Below are 15,255 nucleotides of genomic sequence, written 5' to 3'. Positions count from 1 at the left end.
TGATTTTTAGTGTATATTAATTAGTAAAATAAGTGTCAATCTAAATTCTTAACTTGTTTTGGATAGAGTTTCTACTGTTTTTTCGGAACTTTCGACTAGCCTCGGCACTTCATCAGACTTAGAATTGTAGACTATAATTCTATTCTCTAGAGCGTGCTTGCGCTCGTCCTTTTTATAAAATGGAAGCATTATAGTTGCCCATATCATTATTGTAATTGAAACTGCAGAAACAAATGAAAACCCTTTTTTGAATCTGGGAGCTTCGGATGTTTTCCATACTAATATTGATAGAACAGCAGAGGAAGCCTGACCAATTAGGTTCATAGATACTATTGTAATAGCACGCTGCTGTGGGTCATGACGCATGGTATCTGCAGCCCAGGAGTAAATGACTGAAGAAACTGCCCATCCAAAGTATTGGATACAGAAGGCAAACCATTTGGCACCTTCGGGTATATTCCAAATTGCAAGTAAAATGTTCCCCAAAAAATTAAAAAACTGAGAAAAAATAATGGCTCCCCAACGAGACTGTGTCTTATCTGAAAGGGTCGTAGTAAGGAAAATGTAGATTATACCAAGGGCCGGTGTAATTGAAGAAAGAGTATTAACCTTAGAAATGCTGTACCTGTCTAAAGACTTCAACCAGAGAATAAATGATCCATTACTAGCATTACTGGTATTAGACACCAAAATACTTAAGAAAACAAACATATAAAATTTCCAGGTACCCAAAAGGTTTTTCCATAAATTTTTAGAAAGAAATTTAGGTTCTTCTTCTTCGATTGCTATATTTGCGTCACGAAGTCGTTTTCGGGCAATATAAATTTCTTCATCAGTAAGAAATAAAGAATAGCAGTATTTAGGAGTACCAGGGAGAACAAAAAATCCAATTACGGCTATTGGAATAGTGATAATAGAGTCAATGATAAACATCCATCTCCACCCAGCTATATCATTGATACCATCAAGTTTAATACATGAACTCATAATTAAACCAGCCGTGCATAGACCTAGCATTTGACCAAAATAATAAAACCCTCCTCTTCTAGCATACTCTGATGGCTTATACCAAGAACCAAACAAATAATGAATGGTTGGGTAAAAAGCTGCTTCAAAGACTCCAACGAAAAATCTATAAGCTTGAAGATCTCTAAGAGAATGGGATTGATAAATTGCCAAAGTAAAAAGACCCCAGCCCAAATCCATAACAGGAAGAATAATATTTGTTGGATATCTGTGAATTAGATACATCATAGGGAGTTGAAAAACAACTGACCCCACAGTGTATACTGCTTGTGTATTTACCAGATCATTTCCTTTCATTCTTAAGTCTTCCTTCATTCCCGAAACATATGCATTATTGATGTTTGCTTGATCAAGATATTTGACCCAGTACATGACAAAGGAGAAAAAACATAGCAATAGATCGAGTTTCATTAAAAGCTTTTTTTCTTTAGGACTGTCATTTTGGTCAAACCAATGATACCATTTAGTTTTATTCTCTCCAGCATTTCGTTTATATTCATATTCATTGAATAATTTCCAACATTTTCTATTTGCTTCATCACGAAGCTCATATTCAACCTCTGGGGCATGCACAAGTGCTTCTCCAACTTCTTTTTCAGCATCTGAATCTTTCTGAGAATCATTTAAAGAAATAATGCTGCAGTTTTTTATTCGAGAATTAATCTGATAAACAAACTGCTCTTCATCAATTTGACGAAGGTGAGGAATATATGGTTTAATTTTGGGGGAAATCACCATTTTTTTTTTATTTTTATAATAATATAAACATTTTTTTTTAAAAAAATGAGGAAATTAATAGATTAAATACTTTTATTTCTAATGTATCAAAAATTGAATAATGATATATTTTCTGTTTTTGCCATGCCTTACTCAAAATTCATTTGAATAACTGGAACTAGATTATCTCCATTTGACTTTAAATCATGCCTTTGTTTTTAATTTTAAATTTAAAAACATTAGTGGATAAATATATAAGAATTTAAAGATTTTTGGTTTTAATTAAAATCAATAATGCTAATCCCATTTTTTTGAGCAATATACCTTATCTTCTGAGCATTCATATGCCAATATAACTTTGTTCCAACTTGGCTCTTAAATACAGGGTTTAACAAATTAATTTGATAGTAAGACAAAAATGGATTAAATATCAACAGTTTTTTTTTCATTTATCCCAAACCTAAAAGTACCATAATTGGCATTTAAAGACAAATAAGTCAATTATTGGGTCCATTTTTTTCTGGATTAGATGATTTTTTTTTGATCAATTTAGCCTTTTTTTCTAAATCAAAATACTTCAATCTCTTTCTAAATATATGCTATGTATTTAAATTATCCTCAAATTCTTATTTTCTTCTTTTGAAAATTCTTTTTTGAATAATCGCTTCTATGAATATTTTAAAATCCATATATGAATATATATATTTGAGATTTTTTTCTAGGCCTTTATTGCTTAATTGAGCACGTTTTTTAAATATTGACGATATCCTTTTTAGTATACGGGTTTTCTGTGTTCATTAAAGATTGAACCAGTAACTGATATATATCCTAATTGGATAATTAATTATAAGTAATATTGAAAGTTATACTCTGAAATCCCTTACTTAAATGTTACTTTTTAAGTTCACCAATTTTATTATGGGACACGACGAAAAATAGTTTACGAGAAGACTTTATGGTTACGCTAATTACGTAGAATAATCACCTGCATTTCTTACAAAATTATAAGACAAGCCATAATTGCTACTGTGTTCATGTTTTATGACCCTGGAACCATTTAAAAATTTCACATTTTAAATCTAATGAATAACAGTACCGAAAAAATACAAAACCTATGAATTCTAACATGGTTATCTCTTAAATTCGTCCAGGGCCTAATTCCATGGGTCTTAACATTGTGAAGTGTTACAATAAAAAAAGTCCGCAGGCAATTTGGCAAGTCCTTTAAATGTGGTAAATAAAGATCTCTGAGTCATTTGGCATTCACAGTGATAGCAATTAAACATTTATCCCCATATATGGTATATAACCAATAACCACTTATTATAGGGTTCTTTGAAGAATAAAAGATCAGGTTTTTTTTAGAAAAAACTTTCCTTTTATTTTAAAACTTTTTTATAAACATCTTTATGTATAATATAGTTCTAGATGTTTTGAATATGGGATAGTTAAGTGGAGTAGTAGTTTTGCCCTTTTTTTTTTGATAATAATGTACCAGATGCAATGCTCTCAGCTACAAAAAAAATAATGGGCGTGTGCAGGTAAGTCTAGAATGGCCGCACCATTACGTCTCACTGAAGCTCTTATCTCTCCTTCAGCATATTTGTTCAGCTTAATCAAAGTCCGCATCCAGTATATTAACAACTCCTATGGTATTCATCTGCTAGCCTTTGAATCTGCAAAAAATTTAAACAACGAAACCAGTTTTATGAAAAAATAAAAAAAAAGATATTTATTAAGCATCTTTAGTTTTATCTAACAAATTTAACAAGAATTAATAACGACTACTGTTTACCTAAATAACCCTCACAGATTTAAAATTAAACTGGTTTATCATATTGAATCCCCCTATATTTTTTGTAAATAAATCAAATGAACCCATTTCATTTCAACAGCCAATCCCTAATTTCATTCAACTTTTTTAACTCAGAACTGCTAAAAAGGCAGTAAAAACTTGAGTGGTAATAAAGCTTCATAATATTCTGGGTGACATGTTCACCTTGTCTTAATTATTGTTCTATGATATTCAGTCTCTTTGGTTTTTTCCCTGCACAAATTAGTAATATCACCAAAGTTCAGTGGATAATGAACAATGGGATTTTACAAAAAAAAAAAAGTATAAACAGATCACCTTATTGCGTCACCTTGAAATCAATCTCTGGCTTGTTTTTCTAAATATTCCTATCAATACTAGTGATCATTGTTGAAAAAAATTAGACTCCATTTTCTTCAAAAAATACAAAATACTGGGCCGTGGTTATTCCTTCCTCCTAGCATTTCACCATCATATGTCTTTTCTATCTCAGTCCATGGGCATACTGTTTTAATCAGCCGCTGTTAACTGGTCTTGTCATCCAAAAGCTGTGTTTAGCTTTTCGCGTGCAGTGCGGCTGCTTCTTCCTCAGACACGCACTCAAAATGGAGGCTTAACACACCGTGATGAATTTTTCTAAAGGGCCTTCTACACTTACAGGTATTAAGATAGTACCTAAGCATATCTCTATTGTAACTACCAAATATTGTTACAAACTTTTGTAACTTTGTAGCAACAGCACCATTACATATTTTTAAAAGTTACACTACCCACCACACCTGATCTCAACCTCTCTGTTTCTCATTCTTCCAGAATTTTTTCCCCTTTCTTTATCAAAAGTTATTTCAAGAAAATAGAAACGTCATTAAACAAAATCCTACATATTTCGCTTATTTATATATTGATAAATTTATTATTCTCTTTTATTTAAACAAAATACTTTGTTTTTGTCAAATAAACCCTGAATACATTTCCCCAATACTTACTAATCCTTATCATTTTGGACAGCATTACCCCGTCTTAGTTTACAAATACAATCAACAATAGCATATAACCCAACATTAGCTACGCATATAAAACCCAATCAACCAGTAATTTAATTTATTTTTATTGTATCATTGTATAATCGTATAATCTTTGGGCCTGCAAAAAAAAGTTTATCTGCGTGCATTCTTAACGGTCACCTCATCCGATTATAAAGCTCTTGCATATTTTTTTATGATTATTGATTCAATTTATATACATTTCGAAATCATAAAATTATTGCGCTTTGATTTTACTAAACATAAACAACACAATCATATATAAACAAACATAAAAAATGGATCCAAACAAGCTTTACGAACCTCGGGTACGGGAATATATTGATCCAGCAACATTTGAACAAATAGTGGGACTGGATGATGACGACGATATGTCTTTTACCAAATCAATGTTATCAAGTTTTTATGACCAATTTCAGGACTCAATTAAAGAAATGGAGCAAGCGCTTGCCGCAAAAGATCTTCCTGGCTTGTCTTCTTCTGGCCATTTCCTAAAGGGCTCTTCGGCTGCCTTAGGATTATGGAGAATTCAAGACTGTTGTGAAAAAATTCAACATTTAGGCTTCCAGAAGGATGAATCGGGTGCTGTTTCCATTGACAACCCTCAGATTTGTCTTGATAGAATCTCAGAGCTACTTATATTGGTGAAACAGATTTTTACTGAAACCAAAAACGCCATCAGTTACCTTGGGTTTTAAATAAAGCGAATAAAATGAGTCTGTTTTTTTTTCCACTTCCCAAAAGTATCCACAGTAATGAGTAATGAATTTTTTTAGTATATATTAACTATATTTCTAACGTACACAATTTTATCATGATTTCAGTTTTTTTTTTTATTTTTTTTTTTTTAAATTTATATTTTTACTTCAGTCAGTTTATCGTCTTCCAATTCTGGATCAAGTCGAGATCCAAGATGATGGTTGAAATCGATAAACTTAAGTTCCTCAAGTCCTTCGGGCATGTAATTTTGTTTAACTTTTCCGTCTATAAAATCTGGATTGTATTTATATTCTTTTCCATACCCTAAAGTTTTCATTAGTTTGGTTGGTGCATTACGGATATGAAGGGGAATTTCCTTTGCACTTATTCCTGGCTCATTATGAAGAAGGTCTTTGACTTTGTTATAACCTCTGTAAACCATTACTGATTTGGGTGCCGTCGCGAGCTTTACGGCACAATGTGCCAATACAACATCAGCTTCGGGCATACCAATTTGTTGGACTGCTGTCATGGTAGCTACAGCAAAAGGAAGGCAATCGTCTGCGGCAAGTCCAATGTCTTCAGAAGCCATTCTTACCATTCTACGAGCCACGTACAAAGGATCCTCACCAGACTCTAGCATACGACCAAGATAATACAATGCTGCATCTGGGTCAGACCCTCTAACGCTTTTATGAAATGCAGAAATGGTATCATAATGGCCATCACCATTTCTATCGTAAAGCATATGTGTTCGCTTAAGCCCATCTCGAACTTCATCTACTGTCAATTGTTTAAAAGTTTTCAGTGGCATGTTTCTGTTTACGCTGTCATTGTTTGAAAGCGTGGTTGACATGTTTATTACCATTTCCAAAATGTTAAGTGCTACACGACCATCACCATCTGCAAGGCCTGACAAATATTTAATAATATCATCACTTAACTTTAATTCAACTGATGGGTATCGTTCTTGGTTGCTGTCTGCCTCAGTGGCGTCATATGTCTGTTTATATTCTTTATTGACAAGTTCAACAGCTCTTTTCATCATTTTTTCAAGATCTTTTTGAGTTAACTTTTTGAGAACAAACACTCTACATCGTGAGAGCAGTGCCCCATTGATCTTAAACGAAGGATTTTCGGTCGTAGCACCAATTAATGTCACGTCACCTCGTTCGACATGCGGTAAAAAAACGTCTTGCTGTGCCTTATTAAACCGATGAACTTCGTCAAGAAATATAATAGTTCGTCGTTTTGTTAACCTTTTTTCATTTTTTGCCTCTTCGAATATCTTTTTACAGTCCGAAGTTCCATGAATTGTTGCCGAAAGCTCTATAAATCGAGATTTTGTTTTGTGAGCTATTATTCTTGCAAGAGTAGTTTTACCGACTCCAGATGGCCCCCACAATATCATAGATGGAACTTTGTCTCCTTCTATGAATTGTCTTAATATCCCTATTTTGGATCTTTCACCTAAGCCAGTGTCTAGTTTTCCAACCAAATCTTCCTGGCCTATAAATTCGTCTAATGTTTTAGGCCTTATCAATTCAGCTAAAGGTTTATCTCCAAAATCGTTGCTTTTTTTAAGGATTTTTGATTTGCTTTTAGAAGGGGACTGAAATTTTGATGAGGGACTAGTGGAAATGTGCTCTGCTCCAAGTTTTCTGTGTTTAGAAGAAGAATTTGTATCGTTTTTGTATGAATCAGGTGGTATTAAGGATGAGAAGGGTCGTTTTTCAGTTGTTTTATCTAATTGAAACGTATTTGGCAAGCGTTTGTCTTTTTCAGGCTTATTATCGGTTAAATGAAGTTGATTAGATGAGTGTGACAATTTTTGAGGTGAGCATTCGCGAAGCTTGTCTTCTTCTCCTGACGAAAGATGTGAGCTAGTTTTCAAATTACAACCACGATCTAAATGATTATTAACTTGAGCAAGAGTCATTTGGCGGTTGCATATTGGACAGCTAACAAAACTCATAATAATTATAATTATAATTGGTACTATTTAACGAATTTTTTTTATTCATTCACGTAGTTTTTTTTTTGTTTGTTTTTTGTAAATAGTGATTGAAAAAAGTAAACAGAAATGAAATTATGGGCTTAGTTTAGGGTAATAAGACGCACTGGGTTTTAGGGGCAAGTTTATCGGGTTAGGGTTAGGTTAACAATTGTTTTTGATTTTGTCCCACCAGACCAAAGCATTACTTACAAAAAATACACTACTAACAAATGATTTCGATTATCATAGATACGAATACTTAGCTCGATACTGTATATATTAGAAATCATATTTATCAAAAACAATTTTTGATGATTAACTATGGGAAAATTGTCAATGAAGGGAAATTATTATTCTCAAAAAAACTCTATGAGATGGCCTTCCAACGAAGCTTCTGCTCAAAACACTGATAAAACAGTCGACCAGGGAGATACATTTTTGACTCCTCAGTGGACTAATGATCCTTCATTGCAAACTAGCAGCAATAAATTTCATTCTTCTAACAAAATTCCTTTTCATACATCTAAAAATGTCGCTAGTTTCAATCTACCATCACATCCACAACATCGCAACTCTATTCCTGCTTTAGGTATTCATGATCAGTTTTCCAATATTTCAGAAAACAATGGTGCTGGAGGTTTTTCTGAAAATATTTCCGGTGGATTTTCTACTGGTGGAGTCAACAGCTCTCCGACTACAGATGACGCTATAAAAAACAAAAAATATCAAGCAAAGGAAGTTCAACTTGTATCCTGGTCACATGCTCATACAATATCCGAGGAAGACGTTATGGTTGATATAACTTTACTACCTAAAGATACTAAAGAGGGTGATATTGCTGAACTTCGAAGCCCTGAAAATGGTCTTAGATTTTATTTTATAGTAAAGCCATTAAATGAAGAGCTCATGAAAATCACCCCTCCCGTTCAGGTAAGTCACTTTTTTTTATCCATTTTTATCTATTTTTTTGAATTAGCCATTTTAACACATTCATTTAGATTTCTCTCAAAGAAGAACTTAAAAAAATTTTTGATATTCCATCACGCTCAAAAGTATTAGTTAAATTGGTATGTTCACTTTCTCTTAATAATTATAATAATACTGACGCTATATAGTTGCCTTCCGAAAAAGCTAAAGCAGATGCAATCGAACTTCGATTTAAAGATACCTATTTGACAAGGGCAGACATGTGGAGAATATCCTCTTTTTTAACAAACACTTGCTGTTACAAAGACCAAATAGTAACTTATTGCAAATTAATTCGCACTACAATTTGCGAAATATATCGAAATGGGAAAAAAGTTTCATCAGGTTACATTGGACCCAACACTAGAATAATTTATCGGTCTGATTCTTCACGACTTGTGTTTTTTATTCAAATGTCATCAGAAATGTGGCACTTTGAAGAACAAGGTCATATTATTTTTCACAAAATGATAAACTCTTTTTTCCCAGAAGTTTTTAAGCGCTGGCGCAATCAAGACTCTCATCACGTTGTTACTATTATTTTATTTACTACAGTAGATACCTCTAGTGATAATAAACGCCTTCAGCATGGCGAAACTGTTAAGACCAAAACTGACTACTTTCGCGTAGTTGTTGATCAGCTTGATGTTTGCAATAATTGGGATGAAATAATGGAAAAACTACGTTATGAGTTTACGCGTTTTGAGAAAGATGTTTTATTGGAAAAGAGCGGCAAAATAACAGGTCGCATTGTTCCTGCAGTAAAGGGTAACATTCTTGAAGCCATCAATATGGTTACAACATTAGTTTCAGGAAAATACCGGGATCGTGATCTTCGAAGAACTGGTGTTCAGGCTTTAATTGTAACCCCTGGAACCGGCATTTATGACGTGGATTATGATTTATTATATGAGACAAGCACCAAACTTACAAACTTAGAAATCGGCATTGATTTAGTGTGCCTGGGACGTCCACCTTTGCATGTTACCCCGCTTTTTCGATTTAAAGATAAGCGAAGAGGTGGATTAATCAGTCATTGCGTTCCTAGCTGGCTTGACATTTCTTTTTGGTCATCAAATGAACGGAAGGGAAGTCAATGGATTCCTCGCTGCAAAATCTATGAAATTCAAATGATGGGTGTAATGGAAAACGAAGTAAGTTCAATTGCGATTGACCATCTTCCACAAGTTCCAAACTATAAATCAATGGATGAAGAAATGGATCAATATGATTGTCAGGTTTTTTGTATCTCAGAACCATCTAAAACTTTGATTTTAGAAGATGACAAAAAACGAGATCTTGAATATGCACCAAAGATTATCAAAAGTACCCGAGAGTCCGTTGCTCCACAACAAACAGAATATGCAAGACCGATCGTCACTGCTGTGAAATCTACCATTGGAATTGATGTTAGTGGTGTTGATGTGCCAATTGTTCAGCCCAAAAAATCAGCCCTCACTTCACTCTTGTGTGCCGATAAAGCTATCAAGCGTGCGGTTTCATCATCTTCGTCGGCAATGTCACCATCTTTATCAGCGGTGAGTTCTTTAGGCTCTGGTACTGAAACTGCTCCTCAATCTCCTAATTTTTTGCCTGTATCAAGTCCAGCTGTCAATAGCCAAACTCTTAATAGTCCTGCTACTACATCTGCCGCTACCGGATCGATTAAGTCAATCAACAAAGCTAAACTCTTTTGGAAAAGAGCAAGTACACTTACATTACGTTCTTTCTACAGAGGTGGTGATGATACTAATAGTAATAATCCAGAGCCTGACAAATCTGTCACCCCCTCTCAATTGGATGATGCTGAAAACTTAAACGCACCTTTCAAATCATTTGCAGATATTACTAGAGTTTCGTCTTCTGCTTCTCTTCAAACAAACAGTATGTCTACTGGGATGGCGTCCCAGAACAGTGATTCAAATCCTATATCACCTACAATTAAAAGCAGTTCCGCATCTATATTGGCTCATGATTATAACGATGCACCTTTAAACACAGATTCAATTGCCACTTTACCAGGGCCACTTAGTACTCTAGTGGGGCCATTAGCGACAAATTTCCCCGCATCAGCTATAAATACAGTGACTTCTGTTATTTCTAATCCGACATTGTCAACTATTGGCATGACAAATAAACCTTCAAGCTCAATTATGGGAACATATTCTGAAACATTATCATCTGAACAAAATGACAATTTTTCTACCAGGCCTTCTTTATCAGTTGCAATTCAACCACAAGAACAAAATTCATCTTTAAGTCATTTATTTCCTATTAATAACAACCACAATTTGGTTAAGTTGGAAGAAGTTAGCAAAAATGACGCTGACACTGTTAGTGATGTTCCTGGAAAAGGTCAAGGCGATAACACACTTAAAACTCCTATCGTTACGAGTCCATCAACTGGAAATAACTCTTCAGTGGTGTCGCCTATTTCCCCATCTGTCCCAACATCTAATTTGTCTAGTTCAGTCAAACAAAATGATAAGAACTTAGAGGGCTTAATCCTAAATCTTCAAAGCAGCCTTTTAAGACCTGAAAGAACCGTTAAAGCATCTTCTAATAGCAATACTGGGCCTTTTGGGAAGATTTCTGGAGCAACAAAATTAAATAACATTTCCAGCATACCTCATGTACAAGCAATGCCTATAACACAAGCTCGGAAAAGGCTGGATTTGGATTTTATGGCTAATGCTCATCATGAAACCACAGTCACAACTCAAGCTATCACCAAACAAACTACTGGCTTAAATGAAGTTAGTTCACAAAAAATGCCTGAATCAAAAATTGACGTGCAATCTAATTCAAATATTGCTGGTCTTTCAAACTCACTTTCATCTCATGAGTTTAATCAAATTGTAAAGAAAGGCAAGAGCAAAGCAGAAAGGCGTGAAGAAGAGCATTCTATGTGGATGACAATTGACAATCCGTCAAATGTCCCACAGGGTATGATTATTGATATTTCTAACTACGGCCGTTGGCAATACGTTTATCCTCATAAAATTAAGCGTAGGACTGTTAAATGGCGTTCGCTTATATCTCCTGCCGCACTTCCTCTTCTTTCTTCAAATTTTCCTTCTTTACTACAGTTGCGCCAAAAGTATTCAGTTCAAAATTATGATGCCATTTTAAAAACAGATACCTCTGAATATCAATCAACTACAGAACTCGTAATGGAAATGGTTGCTATCAGAATATCAATGGGGTTTCAGATCATATCAGTAAAAGAAGTCTCATTTGCGGAAAGAGTGTTATTCAATGGTAGCCCAAATAGTGTGGTTGAGATTGTTCAAGACGATGCATCCGGAAAGAGATTTTACATGTCACTTGGGAGTCAAATCCATCGCATATCTTTTGATAGTGGAACAAACGTTAATGTTCGAGTTTACACAAAGCACGATGCAACTTCACTACTATCAGATAATCACAAACTTGGTGTGAATGAAAATGGCTGGTCAGAGAAGGAATACAATCCACTTGTTAAGACTAGATTTTTGGACAGTTACAATATATTAAGAGTTAAGATTAACAGTGGTATTCCTACTTTTAATTGGAACCAAATTGATCAAATCCTTACTGGATACGAGGACTATGTTTTAAATGATCCTCGTATGTATCGAATGCGTCTAGTTTTGATACCAGTTGATATTCCTCAGACTATGACTAAATTTCCTGATGGTCAACATAAACTAACTGCCGAAGAGATTCGATTGGAGGGCCTTCGTCGATTAGCTTCTACTCTTCATCGCGACCGATATTATTCTGCTCGCGATGAAAAAAGCGAAGCAGAAAACTTAAAAAGAGATGACATAATTCCAAAAATCAGTTTTTATACAGGAGATTTGACATCTTTTTTGCTAAGCATGGACTATAACACAGACGATCTAAATATTTCTTCCTCATCTTCAGCCAACGGTGGCGGAAAGAATACACTTTTTATTATGCCAACAGAAAGGTTTACTCGAAAAAGTTTTGCACGGTTATCTCAATTAGCTACAGAATTGGTATCGGATCGGGGAGTTAAGTGCATTGATCGATCATGGCATTGGAAAAAACATGCACACTGTTTTATTGGAACAGAAATGGTAAATTGGTTGCTTATGAATTTTCGTGATATTGAAACGGCTGATGAAGCTGTAGAATACGGTAACTACCTGATGCGTAATGGCTTGTTTCATCATGTGGAAAATCGTCATCCTTTTCTGAATGGTCACTACTTTTATCGACTATCGCCAGAATATGATGAGCAATCAAATTCCAATAAATCATGGTTTTCCAGCTCACGTCCTGATCAAAATTCAAAAAGGCCAGATTCAAGCTCTGGGGACTCTTCAATGATTCTTAGTAAGATTGGACGACACCCCCAATCATCTACATCTTTAAAAGATTTAGGCTCATCAATGCATAGTCTCGGTCACAAAAGGTCAGGTAGTATGGATGACTCGGCACCAGCATCTCCTGCTCTTTTAGGGCAGAGACAAACTCAACAACCAAAAAATACATCCCCGGGACTTCATGGAATTTCTAACAGCAATCGTTCAGTTTCTCAAACTCAGGGAAGTGGAACTTCTGGTTTATCAGGTGGAACTAATATGTCTGAAAGCACAGATTCTTCACCAAAACCACGTGTTGAACTATCACGCTCTATGAGGTATAATCTTGATAAAACCATTCCCAAAAAATCATCTCGTCCAGAAATTTTGACAGTTCATTTGGACCGAGTCCATAACCCTGAAAATTGTTTTCAGCTCAGACTTGAATGGCTTAACACGACACCTAAATTTATTGATGAAAAACTAGTGTATATAACTCAACTCACTGAGAAATATGGTCTGCGGTTAGTGCAAGTTCCATTGCAAGAAATCAATCAACTGAAATACACTAATCCATTTTGTTCACTATTTCCTGTGAAAATGGCGATTGATCCCCGATCTATCATTCGTTTAAAAAATCAAGCAAACAGTACGAATAATCCGAATTTCTTTAAAGATCTTCGATCGCCAATACCCAATATCATTGAAGAGCCTCTTGTTGATGATGAATGGTATTACCACAAGTTTGTTCTTAAAAAATGTGACTTTGTATACGATATGGGCCCATTCAGCAGTACTCTCACTAGCAGGTTTAATGTGACATTTTCTTGGGGAGACCAAACCTACAAAAGCATTCAATACATCCATAAGTCTGGGCTTTGTATTGCACAGATTGTGGGGGAACGAGAATTTGTTCTCATGATTAACTCCTTGGCTGTCAATCGTATTGACCCTTCGAAAAGACGAGAAAACAATCAGCCTGAGGAGATTTTGGAAAGATTCAAAGAAGTGTGCATGGATACTTCTCAGCTCATGACGTGGTTTGATGAAGCCATTCAATTGTGGAAAAACAAGGAACAGTCTGATGTAGTACAAAACTCCAACCCGTCATCAACTAACTCAACCCCACAAATGACATCTCAAGGTTAAAATTATATAATACACGCATTAATTTTGTTTCTTTATTTTGCTTTAAAAGTTTTGTTTGATTTTTTAATTTTTAAGTAATATATGTACAATTGCATCATTTAAAGTCTTTGAGCAATCTTGATAACATCACCCAAAACACCAGCAGCAGTAACGGCATCACCGGCACCAGCACCCTGAATAATAATAGGATTGGGGTATCTCTTGGTGGTAAAAGCGATAACATTGTCAGAGCCCTTAAGAGAAGCGAAGGGGTGTGAGTTGTCGTACTTTTCAAGAGCAACAGCAACAGAGGGAGTTTGTTGGGTAAGATCAACCTTACCAACGAAACGAAGAACCTTGTTCTCGCTGGAAGCTTCTTGGCGAAGCTTGTCGAGATCAGCATCGTACTGGGGGAGCTTTTCTAGGAATTCACCAGCAGTCTCAACACGCTCAAGGGGCTTGGGAATCAGACTATGGACTGGGAAAGAAGAGGGGCCTTGGACCTTGTTTCCAGCCAAGCGAGACAGGATGGTAACCTTTCTAGCGACATCCAGACCATTAAGATCCTCACGAGGATCGGGCTCGGTGTAACCAAGTTCCTTAGCCTTGGTAACAACATCAGAGAACTTGACATCAGAGCCAGTAGGCTTGGAGAACTCGTTAAAAATGAAAGAAAGAGAGCCGGAGAAAATACCCTCAATCTTGAGAACCTCATCACCAGTGTTGACCAGGTCGTTAAGAGTACCAATGATAGGAAGACCAGCACCTACAGTGGCTTCGTGGTAGACAAGACCACCCTTAGGCTTAGCAGAAGCCTCAAAAATGCTGTTCCAAAGGCCGAGATCAGAGGAGAAGCCTTTCTTGTTGGGGGTAGCGATAGAAATACCTTGGGAAATGAGTAGAGGGTAAGACTGAGCAAGAGACTCGTTGGAAGTGTTATCAACAAGAATAACAGGAAGGGGAGACTTCTCAAGGTAAGCAGCAATGTCACCAGTAGAAGAAAGTGAATCGGAAGATGAATTGAGGCGAGACTGCCAGTCGTCACCAAGAGTCAAGGGAGAGTAGTCCTTGGAAATGAGAGCCTTGGTAGACCGAGCAATTAAAATGACATTGTAAGAGATGGGAGTCTTGGAAAGACGAGAGATCTGGCTAATAAAGGCAGAACCGACAAGACCAGCACCGATGATGGCAACGTTAACAGCTTTTTGGGACATTTTTGTGTGATGTTGTGGGTGTTTTTGGTGCTTGTTTAAGCAAGTTGTATAAAATAAGGTGGTGGCAGTGTGTAGAAAAGAAAAAAAAATTATGAAGGGGAAAAAAAAAATTTTGCTGAGTCACAAAGGTTGTAAAGTTGCATGTGCACGCTTTATCACGACAAAAATGATTTGACATTACGTTTTCTTTAGGAAATTCAATCTATCGTAGATGTGAATTATCAGGGCTTCCAAAGTCAATAAATTATCATTTCTGTATTGCTTAAGATTGTAATTCTACTGGTTGTACAATTCCTATGATATTGGTCAAGTCTAGCCGAAAATGAGAGAAATTAAAATG

The 15,255-nt window shown here is 35.5% G+C and overlaps 5 protein-coding genes across 5 annotated transcripts; 2 read left to right on the top strand and 3 right to left on the bottom strand.

Annotated features, from left to right (window-relative positions):
- Nucleotides 1–48: 48 nt before the first annotated feature.
- Nucleotides 49–1,764, bottom strand: SAPINGB_P004686 (uncharacterized protein; the record flags this gene model as incomplete). The annotated part of the gene is made up of 1 exon (XM_031999401.1): nucleotides 49–1,764. The coding sequence occupies one exon, from the start codon at nucleotides 1,762–1,764 to the stop codon at nucleotides 49–51; it is 1,716 nt and encodes a 571-aa protein (XP_031855292.1).
- A 3,113-nt stretch (nucleotides 1,765–4,877) lies between these two features.
- Nucleotides 4,878–5,297, top strand: SAPINGB_P004685 (uncharacterized protein; the record flags this gene model as incomplete). The annotated part of the gene is made up of 1 exon (XM_031999400.1): nucleotides 4,878–5,297. One exon carries the CDS (start codon nucleotides 4,878–4,880, stop codon nucleotides 5,295–5,297), a length of 420 nt encoding a protein of 139 aa, XP_031855291.1.
- A 155-nt stretch (nucleotides 5,298–5,452) lies between these two features.
- On the bottom strand, nucleotides 5,453–7,237 carry SAPINGB_P004684 (uncharacterized protein; the record flags this gene model as incomplete). Its single annotated transcript, XM_031999399.1, has 1 exon — nucleotides 5,453–7,237. The coding sequence occupies one exon, from the start codon at nucleotides 7,235–7,237 to the stop codon at nucleotides 5,453–5,455; it is 1,785 nt and encodes a 594-aa protein (XP_031855290.1).
- A 426-nt stretch (nucleotides 7,238–7,663) lies between these two features.
- SAPINGB_P004683 (uncharacterized protein) lies at nucleotides 7,664–13,722 on the top strand (the record flags this gene model as incomplete). Its single annotated transcript, XM_031999398.1, has 3 exons — nucleotides 7,664–8,224; nucleotides 8,293–8,361; nucleotides 8,410–13,722. The coding sequence occupies 3 exons, from the start codon at nucleotides 7,664–7,666 to the stop codon at nucleotides 13,720–13,722; spliced, it is 5,943 nt and encodes a 1,980-aa protein (XP_031855289.1).
- Nucleotides 13,723–13,820: 98 nt separating this feature from the next.
- On the bottom strand, nucleotides 13,821–14,915 carry SAPINGB_P004682 (uncharacterized protein; the record flags this gene model as incomplete). The annotated part of the gene is made up of 1 exon (XM_031999397.1): nucleotides 13,821–14,915. One exon carries the CDS (start codon nucleotides 14,913–14,915, stop codon nucleotides 13,821–13,823), a length of 1,095 nt encoding a protein of 364 aa, XP_031855288.1.
- Between the last annotated feature and the right edge of the window lie 340 nt (nucleotides 14,916–15,255).

This window comes from Magnusiomyces paraingens, assembly GCF_902498895.1.
Source record: "Magnusiomyces paraingens strain CBS 517.90 genome assembly, contig: contig3, whole genome shotgun sequence".
Classification (NCBI taxonomy): Eukaryota; Fungi; Ascomycota; class Dipodascomycetes; order Dipodascales; family Dipodascaceae; genus Magnusiomyces; species Magnusiomyces paraingens.
This window is presented reverse-complemented; position numbering and strand designations above follow the sequence as displayed.